This window comes from Meles meles, chromosome 2 (genome assembly GCF_922984935.1).
Source record: "Meles meles chromosome 2, mMelMel3.1 paternal haplotype, whole genome shotgun sequence".
Classification (NCBI taxonomy): Eukaryota; Metazoa; Chordata; class Mammalia; order Carnivora; family Mustelidae; genus Meles; species Meles meles.
Window position 1 is genome coordinate 51731191 of NC_060067.1, and position 18433 is coordinate 51749623.

At 39.5% G+C, this 18433-nt stretch overlaps 1 protein-coding gene across 1 annotated transcript in view; it reads left to right on the forward strand.

Annotated features, from left to right (window-relative positions):
- The window catches only part of ADGRA3 (adhesion G protein-coupled receptor A3), a 129433-nt gene that overhangs the window by 90591 nt on the left and 20409 nt on the right, over positions 1–18433 (forward strand). The window contains exons 11-14 of the mRNA XM_045998179.1: positions 5875–6036; positions 7598–7801; positions 14969–15182; positions 15393–15601. Coding sequence (XP_045854135.1) covers positions 5875–6036; positions 7598–7801; positions 14969–15182; positions 15393–15601 — 789 coding nt within the window. The remainder of the gene's footprint in view (positions 1–5874; positions 6037–7597; positions 7802–14968; positions 15183–15392; positions 15602–18433) is intronic.

Consider the following 18433-nt stretch of genomic DNA (forward strand, 5'->3'; position numbering starts at 1 on the left):
ATTTTTTAATTTTTTTTTATTAAATAAATACACTATTAAAAGTTGGCCTCACAGTGGGGCAAGTCCTTCATTAAAAGTAAGCAGGGCATTAACATACTTTGTGATAGGTATGATCTCAGTATTTTATGTAATTTGTATCTAGGAGAAAGTCATGAAGATTGCCTGAACTTAATTAATAATACCAGCTGCTGCTATTGTTGTTGTTGTTGTTATTATTATTATTTATTACTCTTTTTATTTAGCCAAGTTTGGACTGCATGCCATTCCTGTACAACCCATCACCACCTTATCTGTCCCTAAACAACTGCCCAGTCCCATGTAGGAGTCTGTAATTCTCGCTTTTCTGGTTATTAGATTTAATGGAGGGGGGGTGCCCCCTGCTGCTTTGTGCTTAAAAATGCAAACTGGGGAGGGGCCTAGATCCTCCGGCTTCTCTCAGAAATGGCATGAATTGCTTCAGGAGGATCTTTGTCTTTAGTTTTGTTTTCTTAATTTACTATGGGATGAAACCTTCCAAGCAATTCTCTTAGGGCTCTTGGTCTCATTTTACAAATGAGCAAACAAACCAAGTCTTGGAGAGGCTCAGTAATTGACTTATGGACATTTAACTGGCAGGTGACAGAGTGGAAGTCTTAACCCAGGAGTATTTAAGCACAGAAAGATCCTGTCTTCAGGGTTATACTCTACTTTTATGTTAAAATTAAATACCAAGTTTCATTTATGTATTATCTCGTGTATTTCATATGCTAACATATCAGAAATTCATGAAATTTACAGATGACGTGGATCTCATTTTGATCGGAGTTCCGAACATATATATTGAAAACATGAAATATTCTTAGACAACAAATGACACTTAATACTTTCCTTGTTGCTCACGTGGCATTTTCATTTCTTTACTCTTTTCTCTTTGATAAAAGTGCATTCGCACGTGTTTTTCTTTGAGCCTCTCCACCATTTAGTGTGACAGGTGGAAGAGCAGGTGCGTGATTCCTTCCGACCCTTTTGTGGCTGGAGTGGCCTTCAGGAAATGAGGTCAAGGAGGAACACAATGCTTTCTAATGCTTCTTGCAGTTGCCGGACTATCTTTGTGTGTCAGATCGTAGGGATACTTTTTTAATCCAATGTAATTTTTCATGCACTGTTATCCTTTTTGTGTCCTTTTTTGCCCCTGTGACAGATTCAGAACTGCTTCCATAACCAAGCTACAGAAGTATACAGCATTTTATGATTACCTGCTCTAGGGAATATTTTGGCAACAAATCCCTTTCCTAAGTTCTTAGCTATTTGGAATGAAATAATGAGAAAGATAGCTTGTTCTCAGGAAAGCAATCACTCTGGGCTAGTATGTGCCCTCTTACAGAGATTTCTTTTCTTTACAATTATTAACACACGTTAAAGTGCATTACTGGCATTACCTAGTGGGCCATAGCCGTAGCTCTTTGATCAGGTAATAGTTACAGTTTTTCAGTGGAAATGATGTATCTGTCAGGTCTCATGTTGGATCTTTATAAAGTGCATACGTTTAAAACTTCAAAAAAAGTATGAGCCCAGTGGAGTAGTAATTGTGCTAATTTATAAATACCTTATATATTTATTTCTCTAGTACCTTAGAATCTGGATATTCTTGTATCTTATCTTTTAGGTGTTTGAAGCCAATGGGAGTTTCTTTGGTAGCCATAGAGGATATTTTAACTGCATCATCTCTTTTACCTATTTGTTTTTGCATAAAAATTGGAAGTAGCAATAGGTAATAATAGACACTTAGCCAAGTTATTCCAGCTAATCTGAATTCTGTTAAGAATTGGGGGTTCTGGGGCACCTGGGTGGCTCAGATGGTTAAGCAGCTGCCTTCAACTCAGGTGCTGATCCCAGAGGCCTGGGATCGAGCCTGTATCGGGCTCCCTGTTTGGCGGGGAGACTGCTTCTCCCTCTCTCCCTGCTCTTCCCCCTGCTTGTGCTCTCTTACTCTCTCTGTCAAATAAATAAATAAAATCTTTTTTAAAAAGTTGGCAGTTATTATTCCAGTTGCTGTATAAATGGCTGATAGATGTACTGAGCAGTTGGCATATTAGCAATCACTGCCTTTCTTTATAACTCCAGAAATAAGGGTTTCTTCTCCTCCCCCTCTCGCTCCTCCTCCTCCTCCTCCTCCTCCTCCTCCCCCTCCTCCTCCTCCTCCCTTAAAATTTTATTTATTTATTTGCGATAGAGAGCAAGAGAAGGGAAGAGGGAGAAGCAGACTCCCTGCTGAGCAGGGAGCCCGACTGGATCCCAGGACCCCGAGCTGAAGGCAGGTGCTTAACCAACTGAGCCACCCAGGTGCCTCAAAGGGCTTCTGTTAGAATGAAATTCACCCCCATACCCGTTTATTAGGAATATGTAGAATATATACTAGGATGCTAATTGTCCCTGAGTTGTATAAAATGAGTGGGCTCTGGATTGCACTGAGTTAATTATAAGGCCTTCTGGTTCTCAGATGATCTTGTTAATGCCTTGGGTTTGGGGGAAATGCCCTTTGAGAATGTCTGAGTCTATTAAAATAGGGTGCTTGGGTTAAATCCCATTACTCTTCATCATATATCCCTCCAGTAGATTTGTTCACTGCAGTTATCACAACCCTAGTCACTTAGAAAAAAATGTGTTTACTTGTTTGTCTTGTATTTTCCTCAAAAGGCTATAAGCCCCCAGATAGATCTTGTCTGTTTCTCTTACTGTTGTATCTCCATTGCTCTGGAGAGGGTCTGGCTTACCGTGGTCCTCAATAAATATTCAGTCAGTAAGTAAACGGAACTGTGTAGCTGTGGGCTTCTATACCAGGAGTTTTACTACTGAATGAGGGTATAAATATAAGTAAGACATTGTGTTGTCTCTGCCCTTGAGATGTTTACGTTGGAAATAAAATAAGGAAAGAATTGTGATATACTGTGTTGGGGGCCTTGGGAAGTCAGTAAACTATTTTTAATTGAAGTGGCAGCACTTGAGAGAAAGGCAGTTTTGCTGGATGCATTGATCCTATTTATATATGAACACAGACTTTAAGAAGGCACCCCTCTTTCTAAATTCAGTTCGATTTTTTATATTTTACTGAGGTATAATTGACATATTAGTTCTTAGTGTATAACATAAAATGGTTCAACAGTGGTATGTATTGTGAAATGATCACCAGAATAAGTCTACTTAACATCCATCGCTGTAGAGTTAGAAAATTTTTCCTTGTCATGAGAAAGATCTCTCTTAGCAACTTTCAAATACACAATGTGGTATTATTCGAATATGTCATACCATATTATTAACTGCAGTCACCATGCTGTACTTCATGTCCCCTTGACTTATTCATGACTGGAAACTTGTGTGATTCCCTTTACCTATTTTACCCACTCCCCACTCCCACCTTTGACAACCTCCAGTCTGTTCTCATGATGGGCTTTTGTTTCACTTTGGGTTTTTTTTGTTGTTGTTTTTTCAAGATTCCACAGGTAAGTGAGATCCTTTGGTATTTCTCTTTCTCTGTCTGACTTATTTCACCTAGCATAATACAAGTTAAGTTCCAACCATGTTGTCACAAATGGCAGGGTGTCCTTTTTATGGCTATGTAATAGTCCAGTGTGTGTGGGGGCGGGTGGGGGGGAGATGCACACATGCCACGTCTTTTTTAACCATTCATCATTGGTAGACACTTAGGTTGTTTCCATATCTTGGCTATTGTAAGTTATGCTGGTATGGACGTGAAGTGCATGTATTTGTTCAAATTAGTGTTTTTATTGTCTTTGGATGAATACTTGGAAGTGGAATTGCTGGATCATACGTTAGTTCTATTTTTAATCCTTTGAGAAACCTCCATACTGTTTTCCATAAGTAAGGGGCTGCGTCAGTTTATGTTCCCACCTGCAGTGCCCGGGGCTCCCCTGTCACCACATCCTCGTCAGCTCGTTATTCTTGTCTTCTTGATAGCCATTTTCACAGGTGTGAAGTGACATCTCACTGTGGTTTTGATGAGCATTTCTCTGATGCTTAGCAGTGTTGGATGCCTTTTCATGTACCTGTTGGTCGTCTGTGGGTCTTCCTTGGAAAAATGTCTGTTCAGATCCTCTGACTTTTAACCAGATTGGCTTTTCTGCTGTTGAGTTACATGAGTTCTTACATATTTTTGGATGTACCAAATGCAATGCAATGCACCACCCCTCTTAACACTCCTTCTGGAGCTATCTTCAAAGAAAGGCCTGTGCTGTAATTGAAATGTTAAGAAAAGGGGAGGGGAGCAATAAAATAATGAAGACCACTAACCAGGCATGGTTTCAGGAACCTAGTATTTATTACAGGAACTTAGTCTTCCCAAAATTCAGAAAAGACAGGATTGTTATTATCCCCCTTTTACCAATGAAGGAAGGCACAGTAAGTTAACTGTTCCGCTCAGCTTAGTGTGGTATGGATTTGAAGTTGTGTTCTTCATTCCTACTTCATTCCTACTCAGTTAGTTGCCACATTCCATTGCATTCCGGCACTGCGATCTGCTGGATTTCTTCTTTCCTTTGTGAAGTGAACCATGGGTAGATGGACCCAACATTTTCCAGTCCCACCTCAGCCTCATAATTATACATCTTGGGAAGAGTATTGGTGCAGAACAGAGTTGAAGAACTCATCTGGGATCTTCTGGGATGATCAAAAGACATCTGCTAAAACAGCCTCAGCTTTCTCACTTGGCTTTGGGGCTTACTGCCTTTGCTGCTTGCTTCTAGATTAGAGGACCAGGCAGCTTGTAAATCCTCTGATCCTGCCTCTGGAATGCTTTTGTAGTTGTTTCTGCCATAGATCTCCTTCTCATGAACATTTTGCTCGATACCAAACCCCTTTGATGCCAGTATGTCTTGTTAGCCTGGGCTCTTCATTGCATTTCTCTGACATGGAACATACAAGTCAGCGTCAACGAGAGTTAATTGACACTTTGCTGGCATTGCCTGACAGATGTTTACATCTGTGAATGAGGAACTGAACTTAGTAAAAGGAATTCAGTAAAAGAAACAAAACAAGTGGTGGAAAAGTGAGCACCTCTTAGGATCCATTTATTTCATGGCACTGGGTCTCTTAAAGCATTCATCAAGCTGGGAGGAATGGAGGAAGTTCATTCGAGGTAGTGGAGACCGTCTGTGCTGAGACCCATGCATTGGCCCAGCCCCTGTGGGGAACTCATAGTAGCTGGAGGCACCTAAGTTTTTGGACGTGATAGGATATGAAAGAGGTGACCATGTCTATTTCTTTTTCTTTATATTTTATTTATTTATTTGACAGAGAGAGAGGTCACAAGTAGGCAGAGAGGCAGGCAGAGAGAGAGGGAGAAACAGGCTCCCCACCGAGCAGAGAGCCCGATGCGGGGCTCGATCCCAGGACCCTGAGATCATGACCCGAGCCGAAGGCAGAGGCTTAAACCACTGAGCCACCCAGGTGCCCCCCATGTCTATTTCTTAATAAGAATACTGAGTTAACACTTAGACAGAAAGAGGTGTTTATTAATTTTTCCCAGAGCTGATATCTCTTTATTCTGGGAATCATGTGATGTCATCTTTTCCTTCTCCTTGATTAATTTCATTTGTGCCCCCCCAACCCCGCCGCCCCGTGTCAAATGAAGTACCACCTGCCATCCTTCTGCAATGAGTCGGTGCTTATTTAAGTCTACTCTTTTGAGCTAAATGTTACCAAATAGTCATATCCGAATGTGCTTTGCCTCTCTGAAAGCGTTTCAGTGAGAAAAAATTAAAGTTTTCACCTGAACATTGAAGACTAAAGGCCAATCTTGGTGTCTCATTGTGATTTTGATTATGGAAAACATCCTGCATTGGTTTTAAAAGTCTGTCTTTCCTCCCCTGCACCTGTTAGCTTGGGGATGTGATGGTTGACATCGCAAGTAACATCATGTTGGCTGACGAGCGCGTCCTGTGGCTGGCGCAGAGGGAAGCGAGGGCCTGCAGTAGAATCGTTCAGTGTCTGCAGCGTGTCGCTACGTACCGATTAGCAAACGGAGCTCATGTGTATTCAACAGTAAGTGTAATATCCTCCACTCTAAGAAGAAAATTCATTGAAAGCCAACTTGAATTTGAAAAAGATAGGTTGTTCCCCCCCACCCCCATGATAGGGTAGGTATTTTCCGTGACTGCTGATTATTACAAAATTTTCTGTTGTCTAACCATTTAAAAGCTCATTTTGCTTTGAGTAATCTGTTTTCTTGATAACTGGAAAATACTTTCTTAATTTGCCGTTTGAATGGTTCTCACCATTTAATGTAAAACCAAATAAGCACATGGTAGTTTTGCTGTGCTGTCGTAGACCCACCGTCCAGCCTGTGGTGTGTGGTGGATTCTAGGTGGCCTTTTCTGTTTTTTTAATTGGTATCTTCCAAAGAGATTTTACACACCTCACACAGAAGTTTTACGCTTAAAAAGAAATCGAGAAGGAGGACATTGTCTGTATATGGTACATAGAACGGTACCTTGGCTGTACAGTAGGCATCACTTAGTCATCCTTAAAGAAAGGACAGAGATGCTGTCTGTCTGTAAAGAGTTAACTTGATCTCCTGGTAATATAAAGAGTAAATAACATGAAGTGTTGGAATGAGGAGGCTTAAATTTTTTTTTTTAATTTTTAATTTTACTTTTTGTTTATTTTTTTTAATAAGTTTACACTTTCTTTAAAAAAGATTTTATTTATTTATTTGACACAGAGAGAGAGAGATCACAAGTAGGCCGAGAGGCAGGCAGAGAGAGGGGAAGCAGGGCTCCATGCCGAGAAGAGAGACCCCCATGTGGGGCTTGATCCCAGGACCCTGCAATCACGCCCAACCCACCGAGCCACTCAGGTGCCCCTGATTTTACTTTTTAAATTTTTGTTTAAGTAACATCTGTCTTCAACATGGGGCTCCAATTCATGACCCCAAGATCAGAAGTTGCATGCTCTGCCAAGTGAGCCAGCCCATAGCAAGGCAACTGTTAAAAGTGTTATTTCTCAGGGGCGCCTGGGTGGCTCAGTGGTTAAAGCCTCTGCCTTCAGCTCAGGTCATGATCTCAGGATCCTGAGATCGACCCCCGCATCGGGCTCTCTGCTTGGCGGGGAGCCTGCTTCCCCCCCCCCCCCCCGCCTGCTTCTCTGCCTACTTGTGATCTTTGTCTGTCAAATAAATAAATAAAATCTTTAAAAATAAATAAAAATAAAAGTGTTATTTCTCAAACCCTAATACTCCTCTTGTATTATCATGAAGAGAGTCCACTGATTTCTGTTAGCTCATTTTTTTATAAGACACTTTCATTTTTACCTTATAGTTTCCTACAAAGTGTTCTTTACATGATTTTTAATCAATTTCTCATTTATCTCTGACCCTCCATACTTTATGACTTGTTTCCTCACTTGGTATCTGTCTAGTTTACGATACCCTTTTGTTTCCGGCCTCTTTTTTTATGTGCCAGCTCCCTGCACAGTGTCATTGTTAAGTAAGAAGCTTGGCTTTTGCTTCTCACTTACGTACAGTGTTTTGTGTTTGAAAACTCTTGGAAAGTGCTTTTCCTCATGCTGTAAATCTTCATAACTCCTGTTTGATTGACTTTTGAAGTATTCACCCAATATTGCTCTGGAAGCTTATGTCATCAAGGCCGCGGGCTTCACTGGGATGACGTGCACCGTGTTCCAGAAGGTAGCAGCTGCTGACCGGACAGGCCTTTCCGAGTATGGGAGGCGGGACCCAGACGGAAACCTGGATAAACAGCTGAGCTTTAAGTGCAATGTTTCAAATACGTTTTCAAGTCTGGCACTGAAGGTACGTTATATTTTATAAGCATTTAGGACACTCTACCGTTAGCACTATCAGATTAGAATACTCCAGATGGTTTGCTTTGCACAATAACCTTATTAGAAGATACTTAGGGGTGGGGTGTGGTGGGTATTGGGATTGTTTTGGCTGTTGTTTGAAAAGAAATTCAGACCAGGAAGGGACATGTTGTGATTTTCATGGGCCTGGACACCTGTGCCCTTTGGATCCCATTCTGCACACAGAAATATCAAAATCATACATTATGACTGCCAAGTGGTAAAAAGATGAATATATTAATACATATTAGAACATTTTCTTTGACCTGAAAGTTCATTTTTATGCTCCTGGTTTTAAAGACATGAAAACATTTCCGTAGACGACCTCCAAGTATTGCATTCCCCCTTGGCTCTGGGCTCACTGGACCTAATGGAAAAGCCAGCCTTGAGATCGGGCATTTGATCAGGCAAGCTGTAGATCAAGATTTTTGGCAAAGAGGTGCAAACATGTGATCTGTCTTCAGAAAATGTGTGTTTTATTGCATCAAGCAAAATGGGAAACATTTTTATTGAGTTTTAACATTTAGGGTATAGATGTGTTTTGTTAAACTACATCGACGCACAGAGTAGATGTACAATTCCAACACCCTAATCGAACCACATTTTCTCATTTAACTTTGTGTGGCCATGTGTAACTGTGTTCTCTGTGGATTTTAATTACACAGTATGTTCTTTGTTTCTGGCTTGTCCCTGAATTATATCACAAACAGTATTGCGTTCACTTTAAAGGCTGCATGGTAATTGCTCAAATAGGTGTTATGTGTCCTGGTACTTTGTGGGCACAACTCAGTAAATATTGAATGAATGAATGGGCAGATGTGGGCACTTAGGAAATATTGAATGAATGAATGAGTGAGTGAATGAATGAAAGAAAATTAACATTATTTTGTTATACCTTGCCGTGGGTAACCTCCATAAGAACTGGTTTGTCAAATTTAGAAGTAGTCCCAATTCTCCCACTGCCCAAGACAATCTCAGCTAGGTCAGAATGTCTAATGATAATATATTTCCTTGATATAATATACTCTGAGGAAAATTGGCAAGATTTATTTGTGACTCTTCGCTCTGGGAGGGTACTTAACGCACCCAGCCATGCTCCTGCTGACCTGCTGTTTTCCTTATTATGTTGTTCACTGGTAAAAACATACCACAGAAGGCAGAGAAGCAGCATCGCACACCAGCCCAAGAGAGAGAGGCATGTGTCTTGGAGGAGCACTTAAAATTGATGAACCCTTCTATCTTAGATGATCATAGTCGGTAGAAAGGGATTACAAATGATGAAACCCTACATTTCATCAATTTCACAAGCTACCCCTCTGGGTAAGGAGAGCTCCTACCTGCCAGAGTAGAAAGCTTTAAATGAACACACTCAGATTTGTCAATTTCATACTATTCTATCCTTTTAAGATCATCTGTGGCCAGAAACCAAGGACACATTATACTATTATTCATGCTTCATTGACGGACATGATTAAACTGAGTGAGAGAGGACTATATCCTTCATGACATAAAATTAGTTAAAAATTGTAACATCAACGAGGCAAAATGCTTTAGCACTTTAATAGAAAACTTACTTTACATTTTAAACTTTATACTAGGGCAATTTTTATTCTTTTTGCATGTCTTTTTTTTTTTAATGCCTTGAATATACACAGAGCAGATAATGTGAACACCTCCTAATTGATGATATGACCCTTGAATGGAAGAGTGTGCTAATATGTGAAGTTATACCTCTAAAAGGCAGTTCTCTGTTAGTAATAGGAGCCTTACTTGTATTATATTTCTTCAATCTCTGTCCTTCTGTCTTTGCTACCATCACAGTCTGGTTTGGACTTCTGTATTACCCATTTGACTTTCCATTTAGTCTTGGGTCTCTAGGCTCTTCCTTAAAAATCCATCCTTCAGGGGCGCCTGGGTGGCTCAGTGGGTTAAGCCTCTGCCTTTGGCTCAGGTCATGATCCTGGGGGAGGTCCTGGAATCAAGCCCTGCATCGGGCTCTCTGCTCGGCAGGGAGCCTGCTTCCCTCTCCCTCTCTGCCTGCCTCCCTGCCTACTTGTGATCTCTGTCTGTCAAATAAATAAATAAAATCTTAAAAAAAAAAAAATCCATACTTCAGGGGCGCCTGGCTGGCTCAGATGGTTAAACATCTGCCTTCGGCTTAGGTCATGATCCCAGGGTCCTGGAATCGAGTCCCTCCTTGGCAGGAAGCCTGCTTCTCCCTCTCCCACCCCCCCCCCCTTGTGTTCCCTCTCTTGCTGTGTCTCTCTCTGTCAAATAAATAAACTCTTTAAAAAAAATCCATCTTTCTCATATAGATTGGTCTTCCTAGGCCTGCCTGACGTTGAACCAGCATGTGTACCAATTGCAACCAGGACAGTCAGTAAGATATTAAAATAATCTTCCTTACCCTGTAGCGGATTTAGCTGCTGGGCCAGTTCTTGACTACCTCCTCGCTGCTTTTCCTGCAGGGAGCACCACCCAGTCTATCAAGCATGTAGATAGTTAAGACAACATGAGTAAATTAGTATTTTTATTATTTGTTTTAGTATTTGTTTTAAAGCAGGTACCTCTTCTTCTCATTCCAATTTTAGTGTTCATATTCTGTAGAACTGAGCAAAATTAGGATTTCAGGAAATTTTAATTTATTAATTACACAGAATCAGAAGTTCAGATTATTTCATAAGGAAAGGTGCTGAAGTGTAGTAGAAGTATTTGAATTAATATTCCTTAGGATGCGTATTTTCTTCCTGGTTTAATGCCATTGTGAGTAGGGAAATATACATGAATTTTGCATATAAAATAATAAGGGCTCTATGATAACATGTATTTCACATGTGTTCATACTGTGTCAATTTTTAGTATTGAAATTAATACTAAAAGGGAATTGTGGAAGTCAAAATATGATGAGGTTCTCAGTGATTGTTGGAAAGACTGTTATTTGAAGGCATTTTCTGTCTCCCCAGCCTCCAGATCACTGCCTGCCACACTGAGGCAGTCATAGGTCATAATAATCCCACCCACAGTTCTGTAGCCTCCTGTGCTTGTCATGGTCATGATCCCCTGTGGTCCTCACCATTTGTTAGAAAGGTCTTTCGGTGCCTGTGACAGAGGAGACCCGGAGAGTGTAAACAAAATTGTGCCATGTGAAGGGACCATGGAGTGATCAGGCTGGGACCGCCCCATCCTGGTTCCTTGTTTCAGATCTTATTTCCTTTCCCCAGGGGTGGCAGGTGACCTGCAGTCATGAACATTAGACTCCCAAAACATATACTTCCCAAAGGGTTTTAAGGGCACCTTTTCTGATTTATTAGCTGTAATTGCCATGTCTGTTTCCATTGCTGTGACCCGTACATTTTAACATGAACAGATGGTTAAATGAAATGACAGACTGGTTCCTTGCCTTTAGGTCAAGTGGCAAAAGGTAAAATCATGACAAATGTAACCAGTGGGTGTTCCTCAATGATTTGATTCATGAGATTTACAACTTTTCACAATTAATTATCACTTCTTTTAAAGAAATGAAATATACAAATATATTCTTACTATAAAAATCCAAACATTATTCATTATTGATACAGTTTTTCCAGCTCTCTTAGCCATACTCTGTCCATCCCAGAGCCCCGGTAATTATTATTGAGCCATATTCCATATTGGACTCTAAAGAATATTTTATTTTATTTATTTTTATTTAAAAAAATTTTTTTCTCACCATAGTACATACCCTCCCCAATGTCCATCGCCCAGCCACCCATCCCTCCCACCCCACTCTGCTCCAGCAACCTTAGTTTGTTTTCTGATATTAAGTGTCTCTTATGGTTTGTCTCCCTCGCTGGTTTCATCTTATTTCATTTTCCCCTCCCTTCCCCTATGATCTTCTGTCTTGTTTCTCAAATTCCTCATATCATTGCGATCATATGATAATTGTCTTTCTCTGATTGACTTATTTCGCGTAGCATTATACCCTCTAGTTCCATCCATGTCATTGCAAATGGTAAGGTTTTTTTGATGTCTGCATAGTATTCCATTGTATGTATATACCACAACTTTATCCATTCATCTGTCCATGGACATCTAGGCTCTTTCCATAGTTTGGCTATTGTGGACATTGCTGCTATAAACACTGGGGTGCAGGTATCCCTTCAGATCACTACATTCGTATCTTTAAGGTAAATAGTAGTACAATGCTGGGTCGTAAGGTAGCTCTATTTTCAACTTTTTGGGGAACCTCCATGCTGTTTTCCAGAGTGGCTGCACCAGCTTGCATTTCTACCAATAAAGGGTTATTATATTATATTATATTATATTATATTTTACTTTATTTTTTTCAAAGATTTTATTTATTTGAGAGAGAGCATGAGAGGGGAGAAGGTCAGAGGGAGAAGCAGACTCCCCATGGAGCTGAGAGTCCAATGTGGGACTTGAGCCCAGGACCCCAGGATCATGACCTAAGCCGAAGGCAGTTGCATAACCAAATGAGCCATTCAGGCACCCAATAAAGGGTATTTTAGAAGCCAAAGTATGTAGCTTTTATCTGTTGATGATATGTTCATACTCCTCTGACTTTTTATAATTTCTTGTTGTTTTGGATGGTTTTACAACTTTAAACTTTGGTAGAAAATATTGTCAGACTTCTAGAAATCATAGATGTTGTTTCCTTTTGCAGCCCTTTTAAAAATGTTGTCAGTATGTCTTCTTTTTTAAAATTAATTTGATAACCCCTAAGTAATGCTTTCCCAGAGAGTTGTGCTGTGCTTTTGAGTCATATTTTTTTTAAAGATTTTATTTATTTATTTGACAGATGGAAATCACAAGCAGGCAGAGAGAGAGGAGGAAGCAGGCTCCCTGCTGAACAGAGAGCTCTATGCAGGGCTCGATCCCAGGACCCTGGGATCATGACCCAAGCTGAAGGCAGAGGCTTTAACCCACTGAGCCACCCAGGCGCCCCATTTTTTAAGTCATTTTGTGTTCACTATGAAGTCGTTTTATTGACTCTTCTAGTTCTTAAGTTTTAATAAATGTCCAGTATATAACGCTTCATCAGGATTTTGACCTTTTAACTAGTCAAGCTGTTGATGTTTTTCCTTTCTTGCATTCCTCATTTCACACTTCAGATAAATTTATATACAGAATAGAAATTTACTAGATGAATTTATATCAGACTTTGTGTCTCCATCAGATTATTATGTTTGTTAGTGAGAACAGTAGAAACCTTTTTGTGCATGTTTCTTAGGCAGATTATTTCTACCAAATATCTTCATGGCATCTTCAGTTTAAAATAAGTATTCAAACTTCCAATATTCAAACTTCCGAAATACTTTATTTTGCAGGTGTTTGTGTGTTTCAGCATTGTTCCAAGCACAGCCGTTAAAAACTCATTTTAAAGTCAATCACTTGCTTAAATAGAACCTTTTCAAAAATATAATCATGCCACGCAGACTTTGATTAGTTTTACAAACAGTGGGTTACTTTTATCAAATATAAGTGCCGGGAACTATTATTAACATGGGGTAGGGGGTGTCCAGAAAAATGAGTGAGATGATCCACACTCAAAAATCCTGCTATTGTAAAGGGGCAGACAGTGAGTTGGTGCTGTGATAGTGCAGGTGTTGTCATGATAGAGATGTATGCAGAATGCCACATGAGGCCAGCAGAGGGAGCAGCTGACCAGAAAAGCAGTATACTGAGGCGTCCTGTAATTAATCATCCCAAAAGGCTCCATGTTAAGGATGTCTTTCTCCTGGCTGTCAGCTGCTCTTATTCTGATCCATCTTTGACATTTCCTGCAGAATTATCTTGCTCGAAATCAGATCCACCCAATTCAAGAGTTTGCCAGCAAAGGAACAGCAGAGCATTTCAGCAAGGGATCCTGGCGTGTGCAGTGCTCACAGGTGGCCTAAAAAATGTAGGAAATCACAAGGATTGGTATATTCAGGGTGGCAAGGTTACAGGTATCGGTATAGGGAATGTTAGAGGAGGAATTTGAGATGTAGGTTTTAGCCAAATCCTATGATGTGCTTAGGTTTGAGGCAGTATTCTCTAAACATTGGCGAACTGGGGTGTTCTTAATAGAAGAACAAATATGTTTCTTTGGTGGAAATTCTGTTGGCAATGTGGACGTTGGATTGGAGAGAGTTTGATGTCAAGAGAAACACTTTGTGGGGTACCTGGGGGGCTCAGTCGTTGGGCGTCTGCCTTCGGCCTAGGTCATGATCCCAGGGTCCTGGGATAGAGCCCCTCATTGGGCACTCTGCTCAGCGGGAAGTCTGCTTCTCCTTCTCCCACTCCTCCTGCTTGTGTTCCCTCTCTCACTGTGTCTCTCTCTGTCAAGTAAATAAATAAAATCTTGAAAAAAAGAAAATTTTGTGATTAAGTCTTAAAATGGAATTTTTTTTTTAGGTGGTTAATTATTTGCCTCCTTGGTATCCGGATTTGATTTTTATTGAATGCTGAATAATTTATAGTTTAACAGTTCCTAGTAAAGAAGTATATAAAACATTCAGTGATCAGCCAGCATTTCCAGCTGTTCTGTTTGATACTATGTTTTTCTTAACATAATTTCTAACATGTTTCTTAGTCTCAGGGGGCAATTCTGCTAACATCAGAATTTACTTGAATCTAAGTTTCTATTAAGTCTGTACAATTTCTTTTTGTTGACAGTTTGAATCCATCCTAAATCATCTTAGATTTCCACAAGTCCAAATTAATTAAAGTCACATTTGTGGTAGGCTGCTTTGGTGCTTATGTCTATAATTGATCTTTGTAAAATTGATAGAGTGATCACTGAGGTCCTTGATCTGTTTAATGCTCTCGACATTAGCAGTATTTGTTACCGTGGGAAAATTCACTCTGTTGTCTGAAATAATTCCTTGTAATTTCAACCCTTTGAAATGGAGTTTGCATTTCTCTTTATTTTACGCTTCTGTGCTTTGGTGGTGTGTTCAGATACTTCACATACTTGATAAATTGTTCTAGCTGTTAAATTTCATATACATACATTGAGAAACCTGTTTAGCAGCGTACAGTTAGGAAACATTCATAGCCGTCTGAACTATTCTTTCTTGTCTCTGCATGCTAATATGGTAACCTTTCTTTGATTTTGTTTTTCATGTATATTCAGAATACTATCGTCGAGGCTTCTATTCAGCTGCCTCCTTCCCTTTTCTCACCAAAGCAAAAAAAGGAAGTCAGACCCACTGATGACTCTCTTTATAAGCTTCAACTAATCGCATTCCGCAACGGAAAACTTTTCCCAGCCACCGGGAATTCAACAAATTTGGCTGATGATGGAAAACGCCGTACAGTAGTTACCCCTGTGATTCTCACCAAAATAGGTTTGTTATGTGGCTTATATTCAACTGTAGTGACTGGACAGTGGGACTTTATGAGATGCCGTACCTAAAAAATGCTTATTTTTGTTCCTTCTTGTTTTAATGAGTCCCTAGTGAAAAAAGATACCACAGAGTACCCATTAGTGTATAAGTCGACATTTAATCGTTTCTGGAGTTTGTTTCAGAAATGTTTCCATTTCCCATTTTCTCCAGATGGTGTGAATGTGGATACCCACCACATCCCTGTTAATGTAACACTGCGTCGAATCGCACACGGAGCAGATGCCGTGGCCGCCCAGTGGGATTTCGATTTGCTGAACGGACAAGGAGGCTGGAAGTCAGATGGGTGCCGTATACTCTACACGGATGAAAATATCACCACCATTCAGTGCTACTCCCTTAGTAACTATGCAGTTTTAATGGTATGGCTGTTGTTAACTTGATGCAAAAATGCTAAATTTCCTCATTTTTTCCCTATGCGTAGTTAAGCTCAAGTGAAGATTTTTACTTTTAACATAAACGGTTACCTTTCATCAGGAGGTGATATTTGGGGTAATTCTGAATTTAAAGGGGAAATTAAGTGATAACCAAATACAGTGTATGGGATTGAACTTGGTTATGGGGATTTTCAGGAAACTTTATAAGTGACTTACTTCCACTAAACTTTGACCTCCCAAAATTTGGAGACATTTTGGGTTCATACAGTCCAGCTCTTAACTAGGAAAGAGTGACTCATTTGCCCAAAGATACACAGTGAAGCGTGAGAGATTTTCCTCCTTCTCCATCTACCACCTTTTCCCACTATACATGGTAGGTTTTAGACTCTTGAATTTAGAGTAATGGTGGCAGTTTCAATTTAGTCACGGTAAGTGACAGGGTTGACCCAGGTCATGGCTTTTCACGGTTAATGCTAATCAAGCTAATGTTGTTTTCTGTTATTTACCACTGTTCATACCTGTTGGTCTGTTGGTAGCCCATTTCTTTAGTCTCAAGGAAACTAAAATCTATAGATGTATATAAACATTTCTGTGAACGTATAGGAACAGTTCTTTTATTAATGAGTTACTTAAGGGAATCTGGTTCCTGGGCTGTAAGTACAAAATTAGCCATACTGGTTTATACTTTATGTTACAATATACACATGGAATACGTAGACATGCATTTGGAGAATAGGGGAAGGGATTATGAATCTGAAAGACATTTTTGAGAGATGGCACAGGTTCAGGTTTTGATTATAAAATAACCTGAAATTAGGAAGTACTGGAGGAAAAATAATAGACATACAGCCTTGTCTGAACTTTATATAATAAGTAGAGAAAGTTAGGCAAAATAAATGAAACAAAACTTTTATAAGCTTCACTGTTAATGACATGATACTGTACATGTGAAACTTTTATTTTTATTTAATATTAGTTAAAAGCGTCTATTTTTGAACTGCCTAGATGTTCTTCTAAACTATTTAAATTGGCATAATCCTTTTCTAGAAAGAATAAGCTATTTTATCTTTCATGCTTTTAATCTTTTAAAAAATGTAATACACAATTCTTTAAAGCTAAAATTACAATACCGGGATATTTTTCTATTTTCAAAGAATCGCCTTTCTTTCGCTCTTTTAAAATGTAACTGTGCCACCTAGAGGTGCAAAATAAAATGTATCTGAAATTGTGAACAAAAATTGTAAGAAAGTTAGTATATGGGATTTTTAGAATTGCTAATTAAACATGAAGGCACAGCTAATGAAATTATGCGTACTCTTTTTTTTTTAAGATTTTATTTATTTATTTATTTGACAGATAGAGATCACAAGTAGGGAGAGAGGCAGGCATAGAGAGAGAGAGAGAGGAGGAAGCAGGCTCCCTGCCAAGCAGAGAGCCCCATGCGGAGCTCGATCCCAGGACCCTAGGATCATGACCTGAGCGAAAGGCAGAGGCTTTAACCCACTGAGCCACCCAGGCGCCCCGAAATTATGCGTACTCTTGAATAAAGTTATGTCTGAGATAAAACAGGTATCTCCTAAATTTTGGAAATCAGCATCTTTTTTCCTTCCCTCACAGTTTTTAATAATCAAAAAAATCCTATTTTCTTGAAAACTGTCTTAGTACATGGCTTCTTGTAGCAAGTCTGAATTCCTATTTTGGCAGATAAAAACCTTTTCCTCATCAGGTTTTAAAGAATTTTGTATTAAAAAAAAAGAAAGAAAGAAAGAAAGAAAGAAAGAAAGAAAGAAAGAAAGAAAAGAAAAGGGGAGAGAGAGAGACAGAATATATTTGTTTGCAAATCCAGAATAGAAACCATGGTTTGCTTCGGTCGGTGTTCTGCTGTGACCAGTTATGTATATCCTAGGTCACAGTGGGAGCCAGACTAAAAACTTAAGCAGAAATTGGGTTTGTTTGAAATAAATGATCAGAAATAGTAGGAATTGAGGCAGAAAGATTCTTGGAAGTTGGGGTCAATAGGAGATAAAAGAAACGTGAGTAGTATGGAGGTAAGGTGTAGGGTCAGACTATTTGTGTAGTACTTGATACTCAGTCGGTGATACTAGTAAAGATAAAATAGCCTGTGGACTGTGATTCCCTTTTGTTACTGTGTTCACAGAGAAATACAGGAAACTAGAGAGCTCTCATTTGTTATTACATCCCTGTAGTGTGGCTTTGAAATTTTGTTTGTGTAAAACTTGCTGAATGAAAGCAAACTTGAGCTTCACCTACATTGTAACTAAACATGCATGCTAGCAACATTTTTAAAACATAATTCTTAAATAGGGACTACATTCACAGGGATCAAATGTTTTAATTATTTCTACACATTAATATATAGTGAAAACTTGACCTCCGCCCCTCTCTCCCATCATGGTCATTATCTGTGCAAAGTAGGTAACCTGTCACTAACAGAAGTTTCTTGCCTGTGGAAGGGATTTTCGTGTATATTGAAACAGAATGAATATATAGTCCTGTTTTCTCCCATTTTTACTTGAAGGCTGCATGCTGCAAACATTGTTTCAAACCATGCTCCCTCCCCCACCATGAAACAGTGTATCTTATGACGGTGATGGTGTCCTTGGAATAATTTATGTTGCTTTAGGATGATAGGATGCTAGTGGCTAATTTTCATTAAGTGCTTATGTTCTAGGCATTCTCCTGAAGTCTTTACATGCATTCACTTATTTGGTCATTATAGTTACCTCCTGAGGTCTAGTGCTACTAACATTATCCCCAGTTTACAGGTGGAGAAACTGAGGCATAGTGAAGTTAAGC